Source organism: Ceratotherium simum, chromosome 32, assembly GCF_057802395.1.
Source record: "Ceratotherium simum simum isolate JZ-2026a chromosome 32, ASM5780239v1, whole genome shotgun sequence".
NCBI classification, from domain to species: domain Eukaryota; kingdom Metazoa; phylum Chordata; class Mammalia; order Perissodactyla; family Rhinocerotidae; genus Ceratotherium; species Ceratotherium simum.
In genome coordinates this window covers 2,302,728-2,330,659 of record NC_141931.1, presented here as the reverse complement: position 1 = coordinate 2,330,659, position 27,932 = coordinate 2,302,728, and the positions used below count along the sequence as shown (strand labels likewise).

General features: G+C 38.1%; 1 protein-coding gene across 19 annotated transcripts in view; it reads right to left on the bottom strand.

Moving 5' to 3' along the window:
* The window catches only part of PARD3 (par-3 family cell polarity regulator), a 623,149-nt gene that overhangs the window by 319,619 nt on the left and 275,598 nt on the right, over positions 1–27,932 (bottom strand). For all 19 annotated transcript variants that reach the window (XM_087420636.1, XM_087420634.1, XM_087420623.1 and 16 more), the window contains one exon: positions 17,516–17,694. In XM_087420636.1, the coding sequence (XP_087276762.1) occupies positions 17,516–17,694 (179 nt within the window). The remainder of the gene's footprint in view (positions 1–17,515; positions 17,695–27,932) is intronic.

Sequence of the window (27,932 nt, the reverse complement as noted above, 5' to 3'; positions counted from 1 at the left end):
AACTCTAGAACAAAGCAAAACTATCTGTTTCCCACGACAGTCCATAAACTTACTGACCAGAAATTCAAATAAGTCATAAGGGGTAGATAAATTTAATAACGACAGAACCTTAAATGTCCACGAAAAGAAGGATTGGAAGTGTGGAGAAACACAAAGACAATTCTTATGTCACGGATCTTGGGGCTACTACCACCGGCTGGGCACCCGGCTTTTCTATTCATTTTCCACCATTGGGAGTAATTATTACACCAACTCTTTACTTTGAAAATGAATTACTAAACAAAAGTATTAAAAATCTATCCTGCCTTTTCAGTAGGAACCGTATTTCAGAGAAACCAACAGTGTCAGCTGATGAGAGGAAGCTTGTCTTTTCAGAAGAATGTCAAATAATGGAAGCAGAATAATTAACAGAATTAGGAAAATCACCATTTTCAGCTCCTAATGAAATAATTCATTCAGGCAAAGATAATCAATGGATGCTAAACCTGTTAGGTGACAAGTTGATGATGAACAGGATGTCTGCATAGTGACAAAATGCCACTCGCAAAAGAAAAAGACGTCTTGAACGTGAAGAAACCAGATGCCACCGAACGTTCACTTTTCTTGGTGTCTAGACTCCAGTATGCTACTGGTACGTCCTTGTGATTCCTTCTGAATCTCCGTCATTACTCCTTGTCCCTTAAATGGTCTCTATCTATGGACTGCTGACTAGCGTCTCCCTGGACAAGCCCAAACAGTGTACGATTTCAAAACCCCCTTCCTGACACTTCTAGGCACAGGTCCCCACCACTAAACTTGTTCCTGAATTCATGATCTAAATTTCCAACAGGATGTCCCAAAGATACCTCAAAATCAATAGACCCAAAATGAAACTCGCCTCCTCTATCAATTCTGGCACCCTTCTGAAAAATATTCACAATCCTCTTCACCCCTTCCTCCCTCTCGAATCCCCACAGTTGCTAGGTCTTGTTAATCCAATGTGCTTGACCAAGAGTTTACACTTCAGCCATCACCCTAGCTCAGGATCAACTTGAAAGGATTACAGCAGCCTTCTACCTCGACACTGGCTCAAGCCTTATGCACTGCAACGGCGTTCTACACCGCTTCCCATGGAAGATTTTCTTAAAATGTATGTGAGATCACATCACACCTCAGTCAGACGCTGCAAGCCGACCAGAGGAACTTGTGGGCAATCGTGCTTGCTGTGCCTCATGCCTCATCGCCTTCATTCACCATCTCTCTGAGCCTAGACTCCCAATAACATTTCTTCCGTAAAAATACCATCCTTCATCACCCAGTTCAAATGCTCTGTTCCCTGATTCTCACTAGAATAAGGCCATGCTTTTTGTTACCACTATATTCTAATTTTACTTCTAATTATAGTTTTAACATAATTTAGTTAATTTTTAAAACTGCTATTTCCACTATTACAGTGAAACCCACATGGAAGATCAACATCCACCTTTAAACTCAAGCACTTAGTTCTGCGGCCTACGTCAACACGGATGGCTTTTTCTTGAATATTTGTTAAGTTTCCTATTTTCACGTGGTTTCAGAATCCCTGAATTTTAAAAGAACACTTCCATAAGTTGTTTTAAAAATTGATAAAGCGGGGCCGGCCCCGTGGTGTAGCGGTTGGGTGTGGGCGCTCCGCTGCTGGAGGCCCGGGTTCGGATCTCGGGTGCACACCGACACACCGCTTGTCAAGCCATGCTGTGGCGGCGTCCCATATAAAGTGGAGGAGGATGGGCACGGATGTTAGCCCAGGGCCAGTCTTCCTCAGCAAAAAGAGGAGGATTGGCATGGATGTTAGCTCAGGGCTGATCTTCCTCACAGAAAAAACAATTGATACAGCAATGTTTTAAAAAGATGTCAAAAGGGCCAGCCATGGGGCCTAGTGGTTAATTTTGGCACACTCCACTTCAGCAGCCCAGGTTCAGTTCCCAGGCGTGGACCTACACCACTTGCCATGCTGTAGCGGCAACCCACTACAAAATAGAGGAAGACTGGCACAGATGTTAGTTCAGGGTGAATCTTCCTCAGCAAAAAAAAAAAAAAAAAAAAAAAAAAGTGTCACAATAAACTTCAGTGACAATGCATTTTCACTGAAATATAATGATTGTACTTTTAGATTTACACTAAAAGATGTGTATCATTATTATATGCCTATTTTAATTTAATGTCACACCTATAGTATACAATGTCTGTGGAAAATGTGATTGTTTCCAATTGCATCTCAAAAGCAGTGTAACATTTCTCCACTTACATCAATTATGACATGCAGCAGGCCACTACAAATGAATCATATTAAGGTGGATAAGGATTCAAGATCAAAAGACCTGTCCTTTTGAACTCCATCTGAAAAATTCTACAATTTTATATTTGTAGAATCAACTTTGAGTACTTAATTGACAAGAAAAACAAAACTGATATTAACACCTCAGTTTTCTTACTTCAACATGGTTATGATAAAGTCAATAATGAATTATTGATTATTAATTAAATTATTAATAATTAATTTATGATATATGAAAAGTCCAGTTACAGTAACCTTAGTCATTATCAGGAAAGTGAAGGATTTCTAAATATATTATTACTCACTATTCAACAGATACATTATTTTGTTGACAGCATCATGCTGGTACTACCCGCGTTTCAGCCATGTTCTTTCTCACAATCCCACCTGAAGTCTGGATCGAGTGCATGCAAATGGTGTGGTCCTGCTACAGACCCGTGATTCTGTATCCATGATGTGAGTGCATCAATAAACCTCATAATGTGCAGTGTATTTTCTAATTCACAATACATACTTGGATATTCAGTTTCCAACTGAAATGTATAGAGTGCATTTTATTTTCATTTTGAAGATATTTATTTCAGTGTAAATGATTTTAAAAATATGGTAGTCTTAACTATATCTATGCAAGACTATCTATATTTTTCATGGATTAAACTATAGTTGACTACAAAAAAAATCAAAAATTTTAAGTTAAATGTATTGGAAAGCCTTTATTTCATAACCTAAACAAGAGAAAACCAGGGGCTAGCCTGATGGTGCAAGCAGTTAAGTGCGCACGCTCTGCTGCGGTGGCCCAGGGTTCGCCGGTTCGGATCCCGGGCACACACCAACACACGGCTTGCCAAGCCAGGCTGTGGTGGCACCCCATATAGAGGAAGATGGGCATGGATGTTAGCCCAGGGCCAGTCTTCCTCAGCAAAAAAAAAAAAAAAAAAAGAGAGGTTTGGCAGATGTTAGCTCAGGGCCCATCTTCCTCACAAAAAAAAAAAAGAGAAAACCAAACCAACAAATTTTTTTGCCATTGATATTTTTGCAACAAGTTAGAGTTGTATTTATAAACTGGAAAATGTGATTTTAAACCTATTTCATTCTATGATCATATTAATGCCTCCAATCCGTATATTGGTAAACTTCAAAACAAAAACAGAAATCTTTTTCTTTAGACTTATAAAAATCTATCAGTGGTACTAATATGCAAAGTTCTAATGATTATTAAATTTGCTAAAGTTAAAAAATAATTTATTACAGTAAAGCCATTACTCTGTTTAAAAGATTATATAAGAAAGTACCATAAGGAATTACTCTCCTTTCTTTTTTTAATTATAACTTCAATCCTCCACTTATGAGACTACCCCAAACAGCCACTCAAGCTTTGCACTGGGTGGGAAACTTTCCCTCTTGCCAGAAAAAAACAGATGTTCCTGCTGTGATCTGGGATTTTCCTTATCATCTGAATGTAATACCACATCCTCAGGTGTCAAAAAGCCACCCAGGCTGAGAAATGCATATTAATTTGCTGCTCCCTGGTAGCAGTACCCTGGTTATGGAGTAAATCTCTTCCAGGGTAGAGAAAGTAACTGTCCTCTCTCCCCCTCCCAAGACAATTATAATTCAATAAAAAGAAATCACACAGAACCCCCAACGCCTTGGGACAGAGGCTTATCCCTGCTATACTAAGCTGCAACTCCACGGCTTTATCGCTCAGAAACAGCTATTTAGCTGATGGTCAGATTTCTCGGCAAGCCTAAATCCCTACATTACAGAAATATAGGAATATTTCATGAACGTTATAGAAGTAATGTATATTTCTATGTTAGTACAGGAAACCCAACTACATTTCCACTTTATTTCAATGCAAAAATTCCAAACATCTTTTTAAAAATCATCAGGAATTGTGCCATATTTTGAAAGACTAAACACTCAATGCATATAAATTTCACTTTTGTACCCTCCAGGCATCCTATGATTTCAAATATTCCCATGTGGTTTTAAGGTTTTAAATTTACAGTATTTTTCAGCTCTGTAATTGTGGTCAAAGAGAATTCAATTTTCTGCTTTATCATTTCCCCAAGAAAAGATGCACATAAAAACAAAAGAACCTATTTTCAAGCTGTCTAACCTGAAATTATGAGATTGAAGTGAAATTACTAATTATGGCTTAGGGTAATTTTTTTTTTTTTTTTAGAAAAGTTACACGAAGCTTGCTAAAATCATCAGTAACCATATTGTTGATTCAATGGAGCAGACCCACTCCTGTCTCTGGGGCCAGAGTGTTTCTTTTGTGCCTCCTGACGGCTACACCAGAGCATGACCTTGGAAGCAATGCCAAGGCTAAAGCTTAGGAAAAGATAACAACCACAAAATGGTCTGTAAACAGGACTGCTGTCAATGTACTTCTCTGACCTTCAAATCATCCTCTAGATAATAAATGAGAAGGGGGTGGGGTTGTGTGTGTGAATAAACCGACTCGCACACACAAAAACACAGGTTCAATAACCAATTTATGAACCAAGTCAGAAAGTTTGGCAGTCCCTAACCGTTGAAACCAATTGCATGCCTATTTAAAATAAGGAAGCACAGGATTTTACTCCAAACACAGTATTTACCTCACTTACCCTAGGCACCTGGCTATTTTGAAGTGCAAGGAACTAAAAAGCATTATTTGAAATCCATGGAGACCAACAACCTACATGTAATGCCTAATGTTCCGATCACAGGTCAAGCAAGTCGTTCTCATGGTGGCTGTAATTCCTAGACCATGTGATCCGTAATTCCTGTACCTAAATGATCACAAATACTGGTACACGTATAAGTCTTACTCTCCTTTTTGATTATTGCTTTCTTTCATATTCTTAATCATTATTAGAGAGTTGGAGGAAACAAAGGAAATGGTATATGTTTATCAATTTAAAAATGAAAGGGTTAAATCCAGAGATTTTTGAATGCCAAAACATTTACTACAGAACCTCTTCAGCTCAAATTTCATAACTAATAAATATTTTATTTTTAAATCTTTAGTTTAATTTTCTCTTTAAATTGAGTTTAAGCTTTGAACAGGAATTAGTAAAAAAATCGAAAGTAATTCATCCAAGCAAATTTTCTTATTAACGTACAAAATAAAATCTAGCATGTACATCAAATTTTATTTTACTTTCCCTTTGAAATGTTAAAGGTATCATGCACAATTCTTAAAACTCATTCTGGCCTGAAAATTCTGCACTATAACTCACGTCTTTTTCAGTCTTTATGATACATGCTCAATAGCTTCTAGATCATAAAATTACGTTTAAATCAGTCGGAAACTCAAGAATGCTAAATATGCCCAAAAATTCATTTTGGAACTCTCTAATATAGAAGTACACATTTGAGAATTACAAATAATTTTGCAAATAAATTTCCCATGACACAGCAAATCCTTCAGGTTGATATGTTGATAAAACCAGAAGCATAACATTTTAGTTTTATCTCACAACCTGCTTCAGCCAGTACCTAGTTAACAGTCAATATTTAATATCAGAAAAGAAAAATAACCCCTGGAACATGAATCGACGCTGAGCTATGAACATACAGGGATCCGACATGAAAAAGGGTTGCCTAAACTTCTCTTAGAGATACATCGACTTATAAATGCCAGATGTTTCCAGAGGTGACCATCAGAGCACAGGTCTCTCTGAAGCTGCCATATCTGTTCATGGAGCAGACCAGCAAATCCAAGGAAAAGAGGAAGATCAGCCTCATTCAGGCTACTTGTTTGAAGCAATTTCCCCAGCTACTTCCATGAAAAACCTGCGATTTAGAATTTTAAAGCTGGAAGGAAAAAGCTAGAGAACACCCAGCTTAACCTCTTACTATCTAAAAGAAGAAACAGAGGTTATGACAAATGCTCTGTGAAGATAAGGAAGACTAACCAGTTCCCCTGGTTACACCTACCCACTTCAATGACCAATTTCTGAGATTTCCAACCTCCCACTCTTGATCTAACCAGGAACCGTAGTTTACCTGGATAAGGACAGTAATTTCTGATATCCTGTCATTCCCACACAATGATCTCCTCCCATAAGCAAGTGTCTCCTGAGTTCTTGTATATAAAGTAGGGCAAAACAATTATGTAATCTTGAATCAAAAATTTTATTTACATTAGAGATGGTTGGTTCACTGATAAACACTACAGAGTCTGAGGAATAACCATGAGTAAAATGTTTGCTTTAAAATTATTTTAAATTACAATGATCTCTTGCCAGCTATAACTGGGAGTATCTCCTTTATCCTATAGAAACATGCATAAGGGGGTGAAGAAACGGTAGACGGGGAGGAAAGTTTAATAGTTTTTCAAATTACAAAAATGTTATCTCCACCTGGATTCAGAGGAACTAAGAAACAGAGCTAAAAGGGAAGCAGCAATAACAGCAGCTCCCATTTTATTTCTTGCACAGTATTTCATAAAAACCAACATGGCAACTTAATTGTCCTACAGCCGTAAGCATTTCATGATCAGCAAATGTCGAGAATAGAGAAAATGGGACCACCATTTTTGACCTTACTCCTTCAACCAAGGGCAAATGTATGAGAAAAAACAAGATATAGATATTTCAGGTCGGATTACATTTTGAAAAGTCTGGCTCATTTTCTAAAACTATAATAAAGATGAGCAACATTTGACTTATGCTGCTTGACTCCAAAAAACAAATTTAAGTCTGAAACAATTTTAAAACATCTTAGAAAGTGCTACATTTCTTATTTTGAAGGCAAGAAATATCCATCCATATTTCATTTTCTTTCAAAAACACATAACTGGAAATGTGTATATCTCAAAACTAAAATTGTAAATAACAATAGCATTTTGCATCAGGAGCAATTTGCATAACGTCAAGGGAGGAAGGGAACAGATGCTAGGAAATGAGAGAGACAAAGTAAAATATGCAAGTATTTTTCTTTTTACACTCAATTTTTTTTAATCTGATGCAGAACATTATCAGTGAACAACCCTCATTCTAGAGGGCAAAGTAGTTGCCAAATTCCACAATATCTACAGTTTTACACATTAAATCTGCAATACAAATCTTTTATATTTACCTATCTAAATATTTTTCACCTTAATTTTAAAGCAATATAGATATTCAAATAAATTACTAAAATTTGAAAATCAGATACTTGCACCATATATAACTAGTCTGTCAATGTAAATACTTGCACTTCGTTCTTCATTTTTCTGCGCACAATCATTAACTTCAGTGGACGTGGTGGATTAGCAGAACAATTGGTAATGTCTGTGAAAGTCCCTAGGGAGAGTCTACAAGTCAGGTTTCTTAAAGTTTTCCCCTTAATTGCGAAATTGCCTCCTCAGGTGAATCATCTCCACAGATACACTTTCAACATGTTTATTTTCACTTACCACAATCCTATCCTACTTACTGTTTCTCACACAATAATAATGACCTTCTTGGAGAATTCTACCTCCACATGGGAAGCATTTTAGAGTAAAGAAATTGATGGCTCAAACTTCTAAAGAATTAAGTCCTTTTCTCCAACCCCATCAGCAGAAGAAGCATGTTCTCTGAGCAGGATATTAATTTTCAAGGAAACTATTTTTGTCTCCAAATTATAACTGAAAATTACAATTTTAAAAAACGTGATTCCAGGAAATTTTTGAGTAATTGCTATTGAACCCCTCCACCTAAACAAAAAAAAGTTATCAATCTGAATAAAGTGGAAATGAAACAGCTGCTGCACCAGGCTGTCTCGACAACAAGACAAACATGGGAGCACTCAGCCATGAGAACGCAGCATGGTTAAAACTGGCAAACATTCCTCAAATTCAGATTTGTCGTGGGGAAGGGCGCCAACCTTCACTCAGTATTTAATAAAACTAGTTGAAGAACTTTTAATGTAACTCATTCCCAACGAGAAAAATACATTTCGGGGATGACCAGTGTCAGAAGGCTCACAGAAACCTGTAGCTGAATCCCGGCTCGCGCAGTGTGTTAACTGCATCTCTGATTCTCAGCACAAAATGTAGACAATACACCTACCTTGTAAAGCTGGGTTTTTAAAATCTTCTTGTTCTGGAAAAAGTTTTGATTTACAGGAAAGTTGCAAAACAGTATAGAGAGCTCCTGCATACTCCTCACCCAACTTCCTCCAATGTTAACATCTTACATAACCCTGGTATATTTGTCAAAACAAGTTAATATTGGTACAATACTATTAACCAAACTACAGACTTATCAGCAATTCACCATTTTTTTCCACTAAAGTCCTTGTTTCGTGCCAGGATCCCAAATTACATTTAGTCATCATGTCTCCTTAGTCTCCCCTGATCTGAGGCAGCTTCTCAGTCTCCTGGTTTTTTATGACCATGACATCCTTGAAGAATACTCGTCAGGTATTTTGTAGGCTGTCCCTCAATTTTGGTTTGTCTGAAGAGTCCTCATGATTAAACTGGAGTTAAGAGTTTGGGGGAAAATTCCACTGAGGTCCCATGTCATTACACCACCTCAGGGGTTCATGACATCACCATGACTAACTGGTGATATTAACCTTGATCACCTGGTCAAGGCGTGTCTACCACATTTCCCCACTATAAAGTCAGCATTTTTCACATCCCATCCTCTATTCTTGGGAAACAAATTGCTAAGTGCAGCCAATCCTCAAGAGGAGGGGAATCAAGTTCCACCTTCTGGAGGGGGAAGTATTACAGATATTATCTGGAATTCTTCTGTAAGGAAATTTGTCCCTTTTCCCCCATTTATTTTTTTATTCAATCATTTACTAATATCAGTATAGTCTCATAGATATTATTTTGGTCTTTGGGTTATAATCCAATTATATCATTATTTACTTTGCTGTTAAGCTGTTTTGAGCAATGCACATAAAACATCAAGAAGAGGGCCAAATACATAATTTCTCAATAACAATAATGTCAATCACAAGGATTAGAGAAAATAGACAAAGGCAAAACTTTCCCCAAAAAAGGGGAAAGAAATGGAGGTCAGTTAACACAACCAGATTATTAGCAGTGATATTAATGAACCTAGCATATTTTTACTTAAGACTAAGATGTTAATATATATTATAGACATGGTGAGGTTTTTGAAAATGCCAGTCTTAATAATAAATAAATGCTGATTATTCTTATATTCATATTTTAATTGCTTAACAAAACTTTAGAGGAAATAAAAATAAGGGTTATTATGAAATATTTTACAGTTTAAAATATTCAACTAAATGAACATTGGGCAGCATTCTTGTTAAGAGCATGGAATTTGAAACTTGAAAATCTAGGTTCATATCACAACTTTATCTTTTAGCAGTTGGTTTAACTACTGGGTGAATTATTTAAACTCTCTAAGGCTCTACCTCCTCATCAATAAAATAGGAATAGCAACAATATTTACCCTTCAGAGAGTGATTAAATGAGATATAACATGTAACACATCAAGTAGAGTGTCTGGCAGGCACTCAAAGCAACTTAAGTAACATTACATGAAAATATCAAAACCTCAAAAAAGAGATACAGTTTAGAGACAGGATAGATGGAAATCACTTCCACCCCCACGTTGTAAAAAATCTTGAGCAAACCCATTTCTCCACAGGCAGCCCAGAACGTAACGGCGCCTGGAGTACATGCCCATTAACCCCAGGTGGCCAGAGCACCTAGGGTGCAAGCTCCGCACCCAGGTCCCAGCCTCCCACCTCATACTTTCCTTTTTAATGACAGGACAGAAAATGACTCAGTGTAACTCGACTCAATGTAGGCAGGTTTACAAGCTAAAGTATCAAAAATTAAAAATACACACCAACCGGGGCCAGCCCAGGTGGTGCAGCAGTTAAGTCTGCGTGCTCCGCTTCGGCAGCCCAGGGTTCGCTGGTTGGGATTCTGGGCGCGGACCTACGCACTGCTCATCAAGCCATGCCGAGGCTGCGTCCCACATAGAGCAACTAGAAGGAGGTACAACTACGACAGACAACTATCTACTGGGGCTTTGGGAGGAAAAAAAGGAGAATATTGGCAACAGAAGTTAGCTCAGGGCCAATCTTCCTCAAGAAAAAAAAAACTCAAAAAAAAAAAAAATAGACACCAACTTAAAAAGATGAAGTGAGGCCAAAATATTTTTAAGTGTATGAAGACCATGTGAATTTTTGTTCAGTATAATTTAATCAATGTCATTTCCCAGTCTTCTCCCCCAAGTCAAGAAACACAGGTGTAACATATTCATTTCCCTCTGTACTACACATAACTTTGAGGGTGCTCAATAAGGATTCTGACATTACTTTGGATTTATATTCCTGGAGTAGTTTGTGAGTTCTAAAAATACCACATCCAGGCTTAAAAATCTTCTCAATAGCACCTTAGGATTTTATAAGTTCAAACACAAGTTATAATATTTAAAGCATCTGAAGGCAGATTATATTCCTAAATGTGGCACAGAAATAGATGAGAGTAGGTTATTAACAACTCAACCTAGGTGAGCTTGGCACCTGAGGTTGGCCTACTGTAGAAATGATTATAATCACCACCTACTGAAAGCCCAAAAACGCACTGCATTCAAATTAAGATGTTTTAATATGCAAAACAGAAGAAAGAAAATTATAGTTTGAGAAGCCTCTAACAGGAAATACAAATGTTGCAGCAGAATAGTCTAAGATCTAGGTCTCAGCTGGATCTCCCTTGAAGGTAATGCCCCAGAAAATTAAATACAGCTATAGGTCTCGCACAGAGGAAACGTGGTTTTAAAGAAGTTCTTAGCTCATCCTTTGAGGTTTCAGATGGTTGCTGTAACTAGCTGGCAGATATGGCTGGCTTATAAATAACCAAAAGATAGACAACTTTTTTAATAGCCAACTGGTCAAATGTACTAGTTTAAAAATAGAATAGTATTCTCGTATTCTCAAATTTACTAATATGACTGACTTATACATTAGAAAGAGTAAATGAGAAAAAGTGGAGACTAAGAAGCGAAAGGGTCGAGAAGGAGATGAGGAAACAGGTAAACGCAGAATATCACTTGACCATGAGTGAATGAATGAATGAATGCATGAGCAAGCAGCTGTTTTAGAGTCACATGGAGTAGGATTCAATGTTAATTGCTAATGTATTGTGTGGGTATCAATGTAAAAGTTTTCTCACTCTCAATAAAACAGGGAGTAGGCATTTTATGGAGGTTTCTTGTGTCTGAATTAGCATGGGTGACCTAATACATAATACCAGGAATTTGGTGTCTTGACCCTATGTATTCAAATACACTTTGAACTAAGATAGGAGGAGAGGTGGGGATGCACAAAGGAACAATAGACAGAAACATTGCTTTTATCATAGCCTCTATCTAGAAAAAATATTTCCTGTTCTGCATTGATAAGATAGGATCCAATATCTCAATGGGTTGTTGTAATATTTTTTGCATTGATAAGACAGGATCCAATATCTCAATGGGTTGTTGTAATATTTTTAAAAACTCAAAAAAATTAATTTTAATTGATTTTCATTTGAAAATGATAAATTTGAGCAATCTAAGTGTGAAAAGAAGTGAAATGTCACAAAACCAAATATGGTAAATGTTCCAGATTCTATTCTACTGTGATAGAAAAATTAGCCTAAAAAGAAGACATCTCAAAATAATAATTATACTCCTGTTCGCCTTCCCTTAACAGGTAAGCATCCCTTTTCAGCTAGACCTGATTTCTCAAAAAAAGACTATGCCCTAGAATCAACAGAGGAACTAAACACACACAAATTTCTTGAAATGGGTAAGTGAATCTATTGGTACGAGTGTGTGTCATGTTTTAAAAGTTCAGAGGTAATTCTGATGCACAGCCAGATGGAACCATTAACCTATATAGTAAGACAGTAAGTTCTGGAACTCAGGAACAGTACTAGTTGCTTCTTTGTTTTCCTCAGCCTACCCCCATCCCCTACCTCACCTCATCTAGGACTTCTCACAAGGCTTTATACATTATAAGTACTTTGCACTTTATTATTCATGAATTTATGGGAAAGAATTATCAATAGTTTTAAAACTGTTCATTTCCTTAGTCAAATAAGTCTACTTGAGGAATATATTCTAAGGAAATAATCAGAGATGTCAACATAAATTGATATATAAGGATATTCTCTGAAGGATACTTCTAAAGGTTACTTATAAGAGCAAAAAGAAAAATGGCAAAAGTATAAATGTCAAGCAATAAGGAAAATCACCAAATAAAGTTAATAAACATGAACTACAAAAAAATCAGTACATAAAAGAGCGTTATGCAAGCTATCAATATTTATGAGACATAGAAAAATGCTCTCAATATAACACAAATTAGAAAAAAATGCAGGAAATTAAACTATATTTATTGGATGAGTCCCCACTGGTAATCAGGACAGCCACCAGCTACACAGAGCTATGCTCCCCAGAAGTCCTGAAGTTAATGCATCAAACTCGCAATATTACTCATCTTCAAGATTCCAAATTACTTACTTGCTTCTTTATATATTTCATTACTTTATAAATGCAAAAAGCAAGCAGTATTACTATCACAAAAAAATTGTTTTGGAAATCTTAAAACATACTACAAGAAATGTTTATAAAAATAATTTTCTAAAGTTGGAAGAAAGAAGATCTTACAACTCTTCTAATGGAAGATGATGTTGACAAACCCTTCTAATGGAAGAGAGATGACAAAGACATAATTAAGACAGCATCTCTTCCAAGAGCTTCTATGTATCAAGGGTATTGGAAAGATACCAAATATGCCAAGGAACTAAATCAAACAGAAATCATAAACCCAGGAGGTCAGAAACATTCCAAGGTCTCTCTTTAAGAAATGAAAAAAAAAAGCTAATGATGCCAACACAATATGCTCTCTTGTCGCTTTCTTCCCCTTTCCCTAATCAGGTAAGATTCTCTCTTGGAAACGAGTCAAGATATGATTTTCATGCTATCTTTGTTTTCACCTATGTTAATGGCGGGGGGGAGGTTAATATAACTTAGAAAAGCAATGCCTCTCATTATTTAGGGGAAAGGAACAACGGCTTATAACCACTGCACAATGAAACAGCACAGGAAACTTCATGGTAGGCTAACTCTGCTAAGTGCCTCATTACATCGTTCTTGATGGAATGAATGGAACTCTCTCCACATACTAATTGGCCTCTTTATTCTCAGGGACACTGACTTAACAAGGATGACCAAAGAGATGGCAAAATGGTTTAAGTATTCACACTGATTGAAATACTCTTTCCCAAGATGAACTATTAAGCACACATAAAATCTCAAATGAAAATACATCTTCTAGCAAGATACTTTCCATACAAAGTGTGAGCAAAATGTTCTCTAAAAGAGTTGAAAAAGGCAGTCAGCCACAAAATGCTGGGAAACAGGAATGAGTAGACATCACAAAGGACTTTGAAAAATGCCAAGACTCTCTTCCCCACAACGTCTCACCTCCATAAAAAAGTATGAAAAATTTTAAGATATCCAGAAGCCCACAGAACCCTTGGTCTCTCCAAACTCTTTTCTGGCTTAGTAGCATCAAAATCTGTCTACCTTGCCCCCTAAACTTAAGAGTGGAATGAGATATCACCACTGCTTTAACTGGGAAGACTCCACCTCTCACAGCAGAGTTCAACATGGTGGTGCTGTAACACACCGGAATGGAACTTCCCTGTTCAGAAATAAGAGCTTTTAATTGATTGGTGACATTATTCTAAAATTGTGTTTTGCTTATTCAGTTTGGAAGAATAGAAGCCACTTAACTATATTAGTTATACAAGAATGTCAACTTGTTTTAACTATTAGAGATCAACGAATCAGAAGACTTTGAACCCTTACTAATCTACTTTTGTTTTTATACAGAAAACCTAAACCACTACACACTGATAAGGATTTATAACATCTTGAAATTGTGCAGCATTGGTAAGCTCTCAAGGACTCAACAGAAATAAATAAATTTAATACTGATCAGCAAGTATGCTTTCCTCCAAGTGTCTCTTCTGAATATTGAAAACATGGGAAGTTTTTTAATAAATGAAAATAAGATAGCATTTAATCAGCTATATACATATTTTTAAAAACCTCAGGGGCTGGCCTGGTGGCGTAGCAGTTGGGTTCACACACTCTACTTCGGAGGCCCAGGGTTCGCAGGTTCGGATCCCGGGCACAAACTGGCGCACCGCTTATCAAGCCATGCTGTGGTGGTGTCCCATATAACGTAGAGGAAGATGGGCACAGATGTTAGCCCAGGGCCAATCTTCCTCAGCAAAAAGAGGAGGATTGGCAACAGATGTTAGCTCAGTGCTAATCTTCCTCACACACACACAAAAAATCTCTCAGATTGAAATACAAACAGCTTAAAATTTAGACAGCAAGCTTAGCAAACTGGTATTTGAAAAGTAAAGCCAAAGACAACTCAAAAGACAAATTCATTACACATTACCCTTTATGTGTGTCCCATGTTGTATGTGTATGTGTGTTGTATGATTTCATCTAAAGATATGTATGTAAATCAAGGCCTTTCCCACGGCAAAGTGTGGGCATTTGGCTACATTAAGTACCACTCCAGATAGAGAAAAAGCTTATTGAATAATTAACCATTTTTAAAACAAATAAAATTATATTCAAGTTTGTCTCACGGCACTGACATTTACACTGTGGAAAAAAAGGAAACAGTATTAATGTCCAGCAAAAGGAGAACAATAAATTACTGTATATTCTATAGTGGAATATTTTGCATTCATTAAAAATATTTTCTAATAAAATTCACACCAGGGGAAATCCCTATGATGTGAAAAAATGCAGAAATAATCAGGATGCAAATATGTAGACAAAGCATGACTCCAACTGTGTGTGTGTGCGCGCGCGCGCGCAAGCATGTGTGTGCACTAACATTTAATACTGATTGTTACTGAGTTTCGGAAGTATGAATACTTAATTTTGTTCTATTCTATTAGTTTCCCAAGGTTTTTTACAATGATAGATAAATGTTATGTAAAACAAAAAGTCAGTGAGGTAGATGTAATTAATCAGCAACGAGCATCTCAACTTCATCCAGTGTGCCTCCTTGTGGGGCTGGAAGGCTAAAATCCATTTCCCAGCCTTCCCTGCCCATAAGGATCTGGATGCAAACTGCATTCTGCCCATTGAGATTCAACAGCCTGAGATTTTAATGATGGCTGTGAAACAGAAAATTTTCTTCAGCTGCTGCTACTGCTGAGCAAGGCTGTGGAGATGACGGAGTCTTCCAAGGCATTTCTGAGTTCAGTTCCCAGCTTCACAGGTTACAAGAAGCAAGGTGAGCACACCTGGAGACAGTGCTAATGTCTAGTGGGCGATGCAGGTGGGGGATCCCAGGTCCCTGCGCTGCAGCCCCGCCTCCTTCCCTGGGCAGAGCGGATGTGTGGCACTGCTTTGTTCACAGAGTCCCTGCAGCCCAGCATACAGCCTACTCCTCAAGCCCTTTCAAGGATTTTCTGAGAAATAAATTCGGAGTATTAAGTCCTTTTATATTCAAAATAGCCACTATGGTTCTGTTTGCTGCAACTGAAGCTGACTCACACACCCAAGATGTTGAATGAGTTAAAAAGAAACCCCTCGGGCCGACCCCGTGTCGGCATAGTGGTTAAGTGTGTGCGTTCCGCTGCTGGCAGCCGGGTTCGGATCCCGGGCGCACACCGACGCACCGCTTGTCAGGCCATGCTGTGGCGGCATCCCATATAAAGTGGAGGAAGATGGGCACGGGTGTTAGCCCAGGGCCAGTCTTCCTCAGCAAAAAGAGGAGGATTGGCATGGATGTTAGCTCAGGGCTGATCTTCCTCACAAAAAAAACAATAAAAAGAAACCCCTGACTACCTTGATGACTTCGGACTCCCTATCCTTCAGCTAAGCAAAAATCTTTTTAAAAAGTAATGAATTTTTTTACACTGCCAACTTGACTTGTTTGTACATTTGTGGATATCCACGGGAATTAGGTCTATTCTGAACACAAATTAAATGCCATGAGGCCTATTCATGAACCAGATTCTGCTTCTTGGGATGGTCTACTGCATGGCAAAGCACTCTCAAGTCTCAAGCTAATCTCAATGAGAAGCTTCTCCAATAAGATTCCTCATCAAATACATAATAAAATATTTCAGAAGAGTGACCCTAAGAGTTAAACCCCTAAAAATCAGAGACTATAGTACACTGTTTTATCCTGGTAGATTCTGCTCAGTTTAAACTTATGTATTCCATGTATTTTTTTTCCTTACTTGAACTAGTACAAAGAACAGCTTGCTGAAATGCAAAATCAAGTTAAAAGAAATATTTAAAACAAGTATTTTAACATAGATGCAATGGATACATCAAGCAAATATCAAGCTTCATTCATTTTAATATTAAGATGTGATTAGTATATTTCCACATTTCTCAATACATACAGTACAGTGCTCAATTACTGGCTGCACTGAAAAATGTTTATTAATTCATTCAACAGATGTTTACTGAGAGTCTACTCTATAGAATCAGCAGCGAAAATGACAAAGAACTTCAAGCTCCTTGGGTAAAAGGTGAGAGGTACACAGAATGGAATGATAAGGGCTCTGCAGGAATATATGACAAAGAGCATTAACAACCAAATTGGAAAAACATAGACTAAATAGACTAAAAGTTTATTTAGACTAAATAAATTAGGTCACAGACTAAAATAAATTAGGTCAAAGAAGAAAATGTCATTAAGACTAGACAGTACACTTCCATTTCACAGAGAGATAAAATTATCAATTGGGTCGTTAGAATAAATGACCATGGAGTCTACTTTCATCCTTAGAAGTCCATAATGCTATAATTTCTAATGTACCTCAAGAGTTCATATGAATATCTGCCTAAAAATATTCTTGTGAGGACATGCAAAAAGCTAATAAGGAGGTTGGACATGAAGAGAAATAGGGTGACTAAGAGACAAGGTGGGAGAGAGACTTTACAGGGACACATTTCACATAGAAAGTTTTCATTTTTAATCATATGAATCTATTATTCTATTCAAAAAGTGGATACATAAAAAACGTACACAATATATAGCAGCGAATTTTATCAGAAAATTCAAGGGCAATATAAAATAGGAAGTTAGCTGAACTTGGATGTAAACGTCAATAAGCACACACACAAAGGGCCACAGTGAAGATGCTCTAGAAGCAAAGGGCCTCGTCAACAGTGGACACTCATCATTGATACCAAGAAGACACAAAACAGAAGTGGTTACCTTCCTGTCACAGGTTTTAGGGCTACCAGCAGTGTTTGGCTTGAGGAAGCCAGCTGTTGTTGACCAGCGTGTGGGGTTTTTCCGTGAAGGCTCTTCAGAGGAAAAATTATTCTCACTGACAGAAGTTGAGAGGCCAATTAAAGCCGGGTCACTACTTCGCCGAACATGAAGAGGCATATCTATAAATACAGAAAAGCATTATGTTTTTTTAAAAAAGATAACTAACATCTGAAAACTATACGTTAGGATAAAGGCAGTTAAATCCCAAAGATTAAAGAATAGAATAACACTTTGAAGGTGACCGCGGGTCAGCGTTCTAAACAGAAATTCCATTAGTTGCTTTAAAACACTTCATGGCGAAAGAAACGTGGCTTGTATGGGACGACACGCTCTGGAGTAAGACTGCCTGGGCTGGCACTTGCACTTCACCACTTGCCATCTGTGTGGCTCTGGGCAAGCTGCCGAACTGTGCTCTGCCTCTAGTCCCTTCCTGAACAAAGGGCAATAAAATAGTACTTCTTTCATCGGGTACCATGAGAACTAAGTGAGATAAAGGACTTAAAACAGTGCTGGACAGATAGTGTGCGCTCAATAGAGAGTAACAACAATAGCCATTACTGCTATTATTATCCCAACGTTTCCAAGGAAAATAGCATATGTATTCTAAAATAGAAATAACAGATCTAAGCCATGGAACAAATTTCATCTAACTTTTAGACATATCTACTGGACTAAAAATACAGAATCTAAACAGTCTTTGGCTAGTCTATTAAAGAATTCTGTTAAATAAACATTTCTTTTGTTCAATAAAGTACTATCAGAAAGTGTAGAGCACAAATATATTTCTTATCCTTAAGAAAATGGAAATTTTGAAAATAATATGCTAATATGAATGCAGTAGTATCTAGCATATACTCATATACCCAATCACTTGAAGGACAGTGTTTTAGCAACTGCATTGAGATAAAAGAGGAGTTTGTTTGCGATTGCTATAACAAAATCAATAACAAACAGGCTAACATTTGCATCAGTAGCACTGAGAACATCATAGCTGATACGATCAATGTTACAGCAGAGAAGAAACAGAACTACAAAACCAGAAAGAATAAAAGCACATAAATCTGTAACACCGAGAAGCAGAATCAAAAGCCCCACTCATCGACTGAGCAAAATCACTCAAAAACATAATAAATACAAGACAAAAAATTTAGATTAAATTATGTTTCCAGTAATCTGTTTTCAAAAACTAGGATGCAAGTTAAATATTTATTAAAAGCCTCTAACAAAACAACTTTAATGGTGAAGGAGTAAACTCATCATTTGCTCCATGAGATACATTTTTAGAACTTTGATGCATTGGTCAATGGTGTGGATACATAGATCCTGGAGATGCTAAACTAAAGACAGATTATTTACATACATTGAAGGTTATATTTAAACCATTGTCAATCCAATGGGCTCAAAGATGTTGAAGCAAATTAGAAAGGATCAGAGAAAACAGAAGCATATGAATCATAATAATATTGCATTTAACATTTGCTTCTACATCACGAGGAATTGATCATAATAGAGCCTGAGTAATATTACCAGAGAAAAAATATGCTGAACATTTAATTTAATCTTGTTAGTGGTTATCTTAATTTGCTGGAAGAAACACACACATGAAAATTATAGAGAAGAATAATTTCCAATTTTTAAGTGTGTGTAAAAACTTGTGACAGCCCTTACTGCTTATAATATGCACTAAAAAATAAAAATAAAATACACCGAGAAAAACTGTATAGACACTCTCAAAACAAGTTCACAAAAATATGCATCTAAGAATCTGTGTGTGTTAATGCTACAATGCTCTTACTAAAAAAAAAGTTCTTTCTCAATTAACAAAATTATTCCCAGATTCCTCAAATCAAAGACGTAAGCAGAAAAGCAACAAAATGGGGAGAAGAATAAAATATTTCTGGGCAATTATAACACTGCTTCTTGGATATGGATTCTGTTGCTTTCCAATTACAGGGTCCTTAATTACTTAATTATTAAGGAACGCAATTTCTCTGTGTGTGTGTGTTTAAGCCTAAAAGAAGCACTATTAGTTCACAAGAGAAGGCCTTTAAAAAATGGTACAGAGATAATGACCAACAGTCCCACCCACAATAATAAAATAACCACATAAAAGTATATTTCAACCCCAGAATAAATTCAGGGACTATATAATTTCATTGAATTTGCCTGGACACAATAAAACATCTTACTCTACTTGGTTTTGAACTTTCCCCAGAAGAAATCAATTGCATACATGATTCAGATTAGATAAATAATTAGGAGGATCATCTACTGATGGGACATGATCATTGTGTTAAGATGTTAGTCTGAAATAGACAAAAATAATTAGCATTTACCTCTTTGTATCTGTAACTCTCACAATTGTAGACTTGGGGAAAGAGAGGGGACTAGAGACCAGGTGGGTTACAGTGGGGACTGCAGACCCAGTGGGTTGTCCCTTCTGGGTAAATGCTGGTAGAGGCCCCAGGGCCGCATTTATGTAAACGGCACAGTGAAGGATGACCCAGGAGACTGCTATCAGGCAGCCCTTCCTGTGAGCTCTGAACTTTTTGTTTTCATTTCAGTGATACCTATAAAAGAAATTCACATAAATGTAGTCTGGACCTTTCAATTGTACTACCTTGTAACCGGGTACCCCCATGCAATTTCAGGCCCCATGTTTACATTTGTGTCTACTGTCAAATTCAGGACGGTGTCCTCGATTTGATTACCAGGCTAATGGGAAAAGAACAGAACTCAATTTAAAAAGCAAACAATGTGTTCTCACCAAAAGAATGTCAAATGACATCATAACGATCTTGAAATCAAAGTTTTCTTGCCGTTGGATGTGCTGTAAGAACTGAGTTATCACAGCGCACAGAAGCAGCATCACTAGGTCCAATGCGGAGACCCTACACCCCACAGCGGCGGTCCACCTTCATGCTGCCTGCAATGCAGACTCAGCGACACAGCGCTGTCTCTCACACTGATGGTGTAAATTTGCATTTTTATTGGTTTATAATTTCTTCTTTGGTTTTATGGTTGTGTAAAAATTGGAAGGCATTTTTATCCAGTTTATGCACATACACACAAGTTTAAGTAATGTTGTATTAGAACCAATAATTTAACTTGGAGGGATCTGAATCTCTCTTTCAAAAAAAAAAAGTCTCTACTTTAGTCACAGTGGAGAAACACGTGACTGGCTTCACAGAAGATTACGCTGAGGTCTAGAGACAACATGACCAGAGCAGGGACGATTTCTTGGCCAGACCTTCAGGCTCCCGGGTCAGTGCTGAATCACCACCCAAATCATGAAATTAGTTCTATTATTCAACAATTCATTGGAAAACAAATTCCATTTCTAGCTGCTTGCAGATATAAATGTTAGTCTCAATTTTGTAAAAGGAGAATTTTGCTGTTTTCTAAGTAGAATTCTATACACTGAGAAATCATTCAATGATTTTAACTAGTAGCATCATTTGATTTGGGGGAGTTAAAGAAACATTACGTTAGCTGTACCTACAAACTGAAACAACAGGCATCTCAATTTCAGAAATGTTCAAGTGGAAGAAGGAAAAACAACCCTACTGGGTAAGCAGAGCAAGTACCATGTCTAAGGTAATGAAGCGTGCTGCAGAGGACAGCGGCCTACACCAGCGCTTCTCACACTTTGACCTCAGGATTCTTTCACTCTAAAAATTACTCAGGGCCCCAAAGAGTTTGTGTATGTGGGTTATAGCTAGGGATATTTACGTTAGACGTAAAAATGAAAAAAAATCTAAATATTTATTTATTAATTCATTTTTAAGTTAACAATACTAAACCTACTACATCTTAACACAAACAACAGAATTTTATGAAAACTATTTTATAAAACAAAGCATATTTAGTGGGAGAGTAGCACTGTTTTACATTTTGCTTAATAGAAAACATCTGGAGTCTCACCCCTGCTTCTGCCTTGAATCTACTGCAAAGTGACCAAGTATATGAAGAAAAAAGAACTCCACAAATATTTAGCTGGAAGAAGGAACAGTACTTTAATAATCTTTCCAGAAAATTGTGGATATTCTTCTTTGATACCACACCAAAACTTGACAAATGAGAGTTTCTCAAAGGTTAGCTGCAATACGAAATGTAAACTTTTCATTCTTTGTTACATTAAATTAAATTATATTAAATTCTACACTTTGAATGGATCTTTTACCTATGAAAAATTTTGTAACACTAGCTATTTGGACTATATTAGTTATTGGGTTATGCCAATTATCCAAATGTTGATATATTTCTTCATGTCAGAAAATCACATATGTGAATATCACTACCAATTTCACCAGAAAAGTCATTAAGTATTGGGAAGTTGTCATGCTGATGGTGGGATATAAGTTTTCCAAAACCTAATTTTCACTAGAAAGCTTCAACGTTATCTCTGGCAACAAATACTATCAGCTGTTTGCCATTTAGTGGCAGGCTCACTTCATCTATTTTCTAGAAACTCTGCCAGACACCAAAGTCTAAATAACTAGTTTTTCTGTCTTTCTTTCAAATAGACATGGTGCTCCATTAAAAAATGGCTACCTCAGCTTACAACTCAAACCATCAGATAATAGTTTTTCTCAAGACACCATTGACCTTCAATGTGTAGAAGTACTTTATGCCTGCCTCCCATTTTGTCACACAAAATGTTGAATTGTGCATTCAAGGGTCAGGATTTTTAAAAAGTAATCATTTTGCTGCTTTATCAAGGATAATGGATGAAAATGGCTTTTTTTTTTTTTTAACTGTGAGTGTATTGGGTGAAGAATACGTATGGTACCACCTGATTTGTCCAAACGGCCTCCATTTTACCCATCAGTGCCTGGACACCACTGGCACAGATGTCAACCCAGTGAACAACACAAAATACGTTTTAGTAATACTACAAGAAAAGTTTTGCCTAAAAGCCTCCCTGAAATGGTCTTAGTGACTCCCAGGGACCCACAGACCACACATTCAGAACCACTGGCCTAGACTTGTAATCCTGGCTTGTCGGTTCACCTCCCCAGCCTCGCTCTCCTCATCTATAAAACCAGAGGCTGCACTAATGGGGTCAGAAGATCATATAAATGCTAAAAGATGTGTGATTCCACATAGGTTCATATACTCCTATACCAGTGATCACCCACCAAACCGTATGCTAACAAAACTTACAACAATTTGCGAAAAATGTACTAGCAAAAATATAAAAGCATTTCAAAGCAGTATCAGCAGCCATTACCAGGTGCCCCTAAACAGCTTAAGTACTGCAAGCATCACAGAAAACAAAAATATACAAGAGCTGTTGGTAATGATGCAGAAGTAGCCACAGATGGCATGAGGTCTTTTGACAAGCTGAACCTGATTTTAAGGAAAGAGATTACTATAAACATCTGGCCTTATCAACAAAATGAATCATGAAATACAACCTCCTGGTTCATCTGACAGGCTTCCCACCTTTCACTGTCCTGCTAAAACATGTACTGCATTAAGAATGCAGCTTTGTCTTGGCCTCAGAGGAATGAAATACGAACGCAGCCTTCTCCTCTATGGTTTGCTACGTGTTTCTGGGGCCCGTGGCCTATTTCAGCATTACTAATAATCTGATGTAATTGGTGTTCTTTACTGTAATTAGAAATAATAGGAGCTTCTCATTTAAGGTAATTTGGTCATTATTATTACAATTCCTCATCCTCAATTTTAGGAAAATTGATACATTTAAAAACATGATAATAAAACTTTCTCTCCCTGTAATCGTCTGATTTATTTAATATATAGATTTTCAAAGTATAGCCTCTGAAATATTAAAAGGAAAATTCAAAGATGAGGCTCTTCAAGAATTAAGCTGCTGGGTGAAGCACACAGGGACTAGAGCGATGTCACCCGGCCCCGGACGAAGGTGGAGACTGTTTGATGTGTGCATTCCTTTGAAGAGTGGATGAGACAGCAATACGCCCTCATCACAAGAGTCCAAATTCTCTGTGGCACTAATGCACTGTAAATATTGACTTGCCTCTCTCGGTAAGGTGCCTTAAATCAGTGGAAAATGGCAAATCTAATAACGAATTAGAGCAAATACTACAAGGGTGGATATATACATTTTTAACTGTTAAATATCCCACCCCTCCTCCTAATCAGCTTTCCCATTTCTCTTCTTCTTTCATTCTTCTAGTGATTTCTAAACTATTTAACCACTCAAGGCAATGAATAAACCTTTTCCAGAAGACAGACATAAGCCATCAAGGTATTTAATCAAATCTAAAAATAATATGCAGTTACACGTGTTCTATTAGAATTTATGATGCAAACAGCATAATTATGCTTCATGCAGAATGAAGGCCATCTCCCCCATCTTCAGGCCCATTACACATTTCCCAAAGACACATCTCACAGCGAGAAGAACCAAGTTATTAACACTTGCCGTGGGGATAAAAATTGTCATCAGGATTGCAAAATCAACCTTCTAATCTATATTGCCCCTTGTTATAAAGGTATTTATCAGTATTTCACTTACTGAGGTGAAATCCTTGGAAGAAATGTGTGGAAGGCAGGGCAGGAAATAAGCTTTAAAAAACAGCAAATGACTCACAGAGAAGGATATAAAATGAGTTTATCACCATGTTATTAACTATCTTTTGTATACAAGCAATAAATAAAGAATACTATAGTTGGAAGGCGCCTTAGAGGGAAACTGAAATAGCACATTCACAGATGAGTGCGCTGAGGCCCAAATAGACAGTTAAGGGCTGGGTCAAAGGTCACACTGCTCCTCTGTGACCCAGCCACACCTGGGGCGCTTGTTAATTGACTTCCTGTCCTGTGCAACTTGTATTTGACCACACTACTGTGCGGGAAGAACTCAGATGTGTTAAATCCACAATACGCCCAACACTTCACTAGAGATAACAGATTGAGTTTAGGACACATTTCTATATATAACAGGATGTTCACGATGGTTCCATTAAATCTTAGATACCTATAAGGAGGGAAAAGAAAATCAAGGGGAAAATAAATACAGGCAATTTTCTAATGTCATATGAATGCTTCCAAAGGAAAACCAAGAATTTTTCTGGGGCATATTAAATTTGTACCATTAGAATTCTCATTCTGAAACTGGTAATATAACCACCCTGTTCGAACTGCCCACAAACATCCATATGATGAGTACAAGCAAAAGTGAGGAACTCTGAATAAGATCAGTAGGTTTTATCAATGCTAATATTGTGGCTGTGATATAATACTACAATTTTTCAAAATCTTACCATTCAGGGAAATATACAAGGAAGCACTCTGTATTCTTTCTTACAACTGCATGTGATTCTACAATTACTTCAATTGAAAAAAAAAAGGCAAAAGGCCCTCCAAAGAGTTAGAGAAAATCCAAGGTGAGAAGTCTTAACGTCAAGGCCTGTAGCAAGCAGGACTTAAGGAATCTTTCTAACACTGTTTCCTATAAGAGTCTTCTCATGACCCGAAGCTCAGCCGCTACACACCTCGTGCACGTCCTATAGACTGTCTCCATGGACGGCTCCCTCAACACGCTCCACAGCTGGACAACCCATGCCTCACCAACGTCAATAGCAAACTGGCCAGCGTCTGCCCTCCAGCCCACCAACACTCTTCACTGTTCGGTCTTCTATGCCCTGTGGGTCCTCCGCAAAGCGCACCAACTCCTCAAATCCGTCAGATCCAGTATTAGTGGTCCAGCGGCAAGCCACTCGCTGATTCAAAGAGGGTAACTGAGGAAAGTTTAAAGGAAGGACTATTCACAAATATATGGCAGGAATAAGGAAAAGCAGGAAAGGATGAAGTACCTGTGAGGTCTTTCCCACCCCAGGGCAAGGGGAGCTGTGGCTTTCCCTGCAGGGACACAGCTTCCAGCAAACCACAGCCAGGCAGGGAGGGAGCCCAGGAATGAGGCCTGTCTTTGCTCTCTTCCTGCTCTCCATCAGTGCCCTACTGCTGCATCCCCCAGACTAGCCCAGGTGCAAGCCACAGAGCACAGAGCCTGGTTGACGCGACCTTACCACACGGGGCAGAGTGGAGAGTGGGCCTGGCAGAGCAAAAGGAAGCTATCCAGCTCAGGACCCTCGGACACCCTCTCCTTCTTTCTCCCACCGCACTTTGCTTCTACTTCTAACAGCATCTGCCAGTTATCTGACTGGAGGACGAGTATTCACTGTGACCGCACACTCTCCCCCCACCCCCGACCCCGAGACAGACAGACACACACACACACACACACACACACACACACACACACACACACGCAAAGTAGGAACTAAAAATTTTTAAAGTTGGTTAAAATATATCAGTCAGAAACAAAAAACTTCCCAATTGTTAAAGATGTAATTCAGCAGTTCCTTTCTTGTCATCCCCTGAGGGAAGAAAAGAGTGGTTCAGGTGTATAAGAAACAGGCTCCAGAGGTGAAAAGCCTTTCACTTTTATCTTCCTGGCCTGGGGCACTTATGGAAATGACCAGCTGCTTGTAAAAATATGCATTCGTGACTGAATCCTATACATAAAAACTTAGCGTCCCCAAATCCTTTGCTAAGACAGCTACAGTTCAGGGGAAAGGGTCTGTTCCGTCAGAATCCTGGGCACCTGCAGGGCCCATGGGGTGAGCTCAGGACAGCCCAGAGCGCAAGGAAAGCAGTGCTCCACAGGGGATCTTTCCCCTTTTATCTAATTTTGGTGTCCCTTTTTTGTTTTGCTAAGGCAGGTAGAAAGTCTAGCTACTTCAATCAACAAACATTTGTTGGGCATCTACTAGACACTATTATTCTAGAGACTGTTAAAAATAATGAATACGGGGCCAAGTTCTTTGAGAGTCATTTAGTGTGGAAAACTCCCTTCAAGTGAATCTCTAAACATTCAAAAGGGAACAAATACTCTAACAGACCACCACCTGCCCAGTGACTGGCTCAAGACAGGTGAAAAAAGAATGTCAGTACAAGGAAGACGGCGAAGGTAAGAAGAAGAACAAATACAACAGGATGCCCAGGTGGGTGAAACAAACCATGTGAACAGCTGGCTGGCACTAAAGACTTTCTCTGGGAGAATATTGTGGGAAAATGTTTTTCGGTTTGTTTTTGTACCTTCAGACAAATACCATAATGAGCAATGAGGGGACTGAAGTCAAGAACATGAGAATGTGAGCTGGAAAGAAACAATGAGAGAGAAAGAAAAAGAAAGAAAGTGAGAGCGTGCACATAGGAGCATGCGAGCAGGCAAGAGCCAGCTCAGCTATTTTCCTTAAAAAATGAACAAAATATTTGGAGAAGAGCAAGAACAAGCCAAAGGGGGGAAGAACTTCTATATTATTGTTATTGATAATGTTTCTCCTCACAGATGCGTGTTGAGAGTATATGTGCCATTGGCCTATTTCCATATGGCCAAGAGCCCCAACTAGTGTGAGATCCACGAGTGCAGAGACTGTATCTGTCTTCCTTATTGTCGGATCTTCAAGACCCAGACCACTACCTGGAAGAGTGAATACAGTGGATTCTCATTATCCACAGTAGTTGTGTTCTATAAACTCTCTGCAAACCCTGAATTAGCAATTATGGAACCACTGCTTCTAGAGGAGCACAAAACAGCATTTTATGTTCAGGGGTCTCTCTGTTTTTTTTTTTGGTGAGGAAGATTGGCCCTGAGCTAACATCCATTGCCAATCCTCCTCTTTTTGCTGAGGAAGATTGTCCCTGAGCTAACATCTGTGCCCATCTTCCTCTATTTTGTACGTGGGACGCTGCCACAGCATGGCTTGATGAGCTGGGCATTGGTCCTTGCTTGGGATCCAAACCCATGAACCCTGGGCTGCCAAAGCACAGTGCACAAACTTAACCACTATGCCACCAGGCCGGCCCCTCAGGGGTCTTTTTAAACAGCAAAATCACCAACAAAAAGCACAAAAATCCAAAAAACACGGCACCAAATAGACCATGAAAAGGACACTTGTTTACAATATGGGCACTGAAACAAGAGGCAGGGTGCCCCTCGTTCAGCCTCCACTGGGAACACGTGATCGGCGACTCAATAATTTGTGGGAACCTCCACAAATAGTGAGGTTCTACTGTACCTTCCTCAATAAATATTTGTTAAATGAATAACTGACTCACAAATCTTTACGACAGAACCACCAGCACCTCCTCCAGATTTTCTCTCCAGATTCTGTCCTCCTGCTTTGTTTTTCTTATAAGCTTCTTTTCGAAAGAAGAGTTGGCTGCTTCGTCTCGCCCTTATTCTTTTTTTTTTGATAATTTTATTTCATTTTTTTCCCCAAAGCCCCAGTAGATAGTTGTATGTCATAGTTGCACATCCTTCTAGTTGCTGTATGTGGGATGTGTCCTCAGCATGGCCGGA